The following is a 2,866-nucleotide window of genomic DNA, read 5'->3' as shown; positions in this document are numbered from 1 at the left end:
ACCTCCCGCACGGCCTCGTGGAACACGTGCTGCACCCCCACGAAGTCCTGGCACGCCGACACCTCGTGGAAGAGGCACCCAAACCTACTGGCGAGGGACATCCCTTCAGCTGAGGGCACCTGCCTGGTGAGAGCGGAGGGGAAAGGTGCAGCATCCCTTGGGGCACTGCAGCCACACGAAAAGGGGAGCAGGGGGGTGCAGGCAACTGACCCTGCATCCCACACCTGCTTCCCGGTGAGCACCAGGGCAGCACTGGCTTGTCCTCCCTCCTGGGATAAGCAGGGTACATGAGTCCAAAAGAGTTCTGCCTTTCCCAAAATCCCAGAGTAACGGGCTTTGTGGTATCCCTGGGGAATCACATAGCTTCCCGTGCCGTGGTTGTGTGCCAGGGACACAGGAGTGGGTGGAATGGGAATGTGCTGAGAACTGGGGAGAGATGGGGTAGGTCCTTGTCATGGGGAGGGGGACACCTCTGTGCTGGGAGCACAGAGGGTTTAGCAACATACATTACTTGGGGACCCATGGGACAAGAACAGCACAAAAGGCCAGAAAAACAGACTGGGCACATCCAGTCCTGCCAGCGGAGCCAGGACCAGAGGGCTCCAGGGAAAGGAAGGGCAAGTCCAGAGTGGCTCCTTAACCTGTCAGGTATATGGTTGTTGCCTCACCATGCAACCAAAAACCATCCTGCGGAAAATACCAATGGGCTCAAAATAAGCACATCATCCCCCAGGCAGGAGAGTAGGAACCTTGGAGATGTAGGAGGATGTGCCAAATACTAATGGGGGTGGAAATACCCATGAAAAATCAGATTTGTGTTTTGCATCCCAGATGGAGGGATGTGGGGGGATCTGTGAGCTGTCTCCCACCAAGAACAACCAGCCCTACCCCACGCCCAGTACCTGTACTGCTCCATGTCCAGCTTGTTTCCCAGCAGGAGGACGGGGCAGCGGTGCTGGCAGCCCTGTGCGTGCAGGGCGAGGACCTCGAGGTAGCGCTGGCAGCCCTCAAAGCTCTTCCTGTCATCGATGCTGTATACGACGAGGAAGGCACTGGCCCAGCGCAGGTAGCGCTCACAGTTCTTCCCGGGGCCGTCCTGGGAGTCAGAGCAGTGGCTGAGCCATGGTCCAGCCGTGGTCCAGCCGTGGTTCAGCTGTGGTCCAGCTGGATCACACCTTGCATTGCATGCCAGTGGTGTCCCAGTGCCTCACCTGGTCGGCAGTGTCCATCACCTTCAGCAGCACAGGCTGCTGGTCCACCAGCTCCTCCGAGGTGTAGGTGTCCTCTGCAAGCAGAACGGTGGTTGTGAGGATGGGCTGAGGTGCTCTGTCTTCTGCAAAGCCAAGCAAAGCTCTCCATGCTTGGGACACTCGGATGCTTGGATGGAAAAATCTCAGCCCGGATGAGGAGCATCCTCCACTGATGCCTCCTACCTCAATACTTCCTGAGACAATGTTAATTCTGGGGACTAGTGTTGATACTGCTGGGCAAGCCTGGCTAGGAGCAGTTATTTCCCCATGTGTCACAAGTGTGGGCTCCCATGGGAGAAGGAGGGAGGGGAAGGAGCATGGCATGGCCATCGCTGCACCCAGGGCTCAGCCCTTACCTAAAGAGCCACGGGCTGGTGAGATAAAGTGAGCTGGGGGCTTGACTTGGGGCTGTTTCCTGATAAATCCGGCAAGAAGAGCAGCCCTTTCTTTCGGAAGGAGAGCAGGCAGGGAAAGCTGCTGAGCTGTTCCCTGGAGAGAAAGATGCCTTCTCCCTGCTGGGTCCTAACGGATGTGTTTCAGAAAGGTTTTGACATGGGAAGATGAAAACATATTCCCAAAAATATCCAAGTAGGAAAGGATTTTTCCTTCTTTCCTAAGGGTCGCTATGTTATTCGGAGCTGGAGTCAGTTCCTGGACAAGCTCCATATCTCCCTAATGTCTCCGATAAATCATTTACGGTTCTTCCCCGTGCCCTGGAGTCAGGCCTAGGAAAACAGTTATTAATTACTCAAACTAGTGGGAAAAAAAATGCCCAGAACCATTTGCTGCAAAGCTCACCCCCCAGGGATGCTGCTCTGCACCCCAGCCCTTCCCCTGGAGTGAGCAGGAGGCACAAGATGCTCCCCAAGGAACCCCAAGAATTCAGCTTTCAGTTTCTCTGAGGTGATGTGAAGAGCTGACATTCCCCTGTGGGATGTGCCCGCACGGAGAGCACTGCTTTCACCTCTGTTTTTCCAAGCGAGTTTGGGTCAAATCCAGCTCTTCTTGTTGTTTTTCATATTGTTCTGTGTGGGTTGGGTTTTTTTTTTCCCTTAAATGCCATATTGGTGGGAAAGGCAGTAAGGGAAGGATGCTCTGTGGGATGAGGAAGCCTCTTACCCAAGTTTGGATCATATTCGCTGATGAACCTCTTGGTTAGAAACTTCACGGTCAGAGCTGCAGGAGGTGGAAGAAGCAGGTGAGGCAGGTCTCTCCCCAGGGCATCAGCACCCCCTGATGCCCAGCCATCCCCGTGGCAGCAGGATGCCTGTCTCACCTGACTTCCCAGCCCCTCGGCACCCCAGGATGGCCACGTTGCACTCGGGCAGGGAGCTCTGGGGCGGCCGCTCGCTGCTCACTCGCGGTTTGCCGAACATCGATGACATCCTCGGTCCTGTGGGAGAGAGCGGGGGGATGTGGGGCACCTGCTGCCATGCCAGATGGGGATCTGCTCACTGCCTGGTTCACAGGGTGCTCCAGTGTGGGGGAAAGAGGGGCTCAGCAGCACCAGGGAGGGAGAACCCCTCTCCTCCATCCACATCCTGCAGCCAGGGTGGCTGGCATCCCCATCCCACACACGGCCAGCACCCACCCAAAGACTGGCACACCCCAGGCCT

General features: G+C 56.4%; 1 protein-coding gene across 1 annotated transcript; it reads right to left on the bottom strand.

Moving 5' to 3' along the window:
* Positions 1-5: 5 nt before the first annotated feature.
* RASL12 (RAS-like, family 12) lies at positions 6-2,635 on the bottom strand (the record flags this gene model as incomplete). The annotated part of the gene is made up of 5 exons (XM_009081809.1): positions 2,527-2,635; positions 2,370-2,426; positions 1,212-1,285; positions 903-1,096; positions 6-123 (listed from the first exon to the last, which is right to left on the bottom strand). Coding segments are annotated over exons 1-5 (552 nt in total), but the record flags the coding sequence as incomplete, so codon positions are not given.
* Between the last annotated feature and the right edge of the window lie 231 nt (positions 2,636-2,866).

The sequence above is a fragment of the Acanthisitta chloris genome, unplaced genomic scaffold (assembly GCF_000695815.1).
Source record: "Acanthisitta chloris isolate BGI_N310 unplaced genomic scaffold, ASM69581v1 scaffold41929, whole genome shotgun sequence".
Classification (NCBI taxonomy): Eukaryota; Metazoa; Chordata; class Aves; order Passeriformes; family Acanthisittidae; genus Acanthisitta; species Acanthisitta chloris.
Note: the sequence above shows the minus strand (reverse complement) of the source record. Positions and strands in the feature narration are given on the sequence as shown.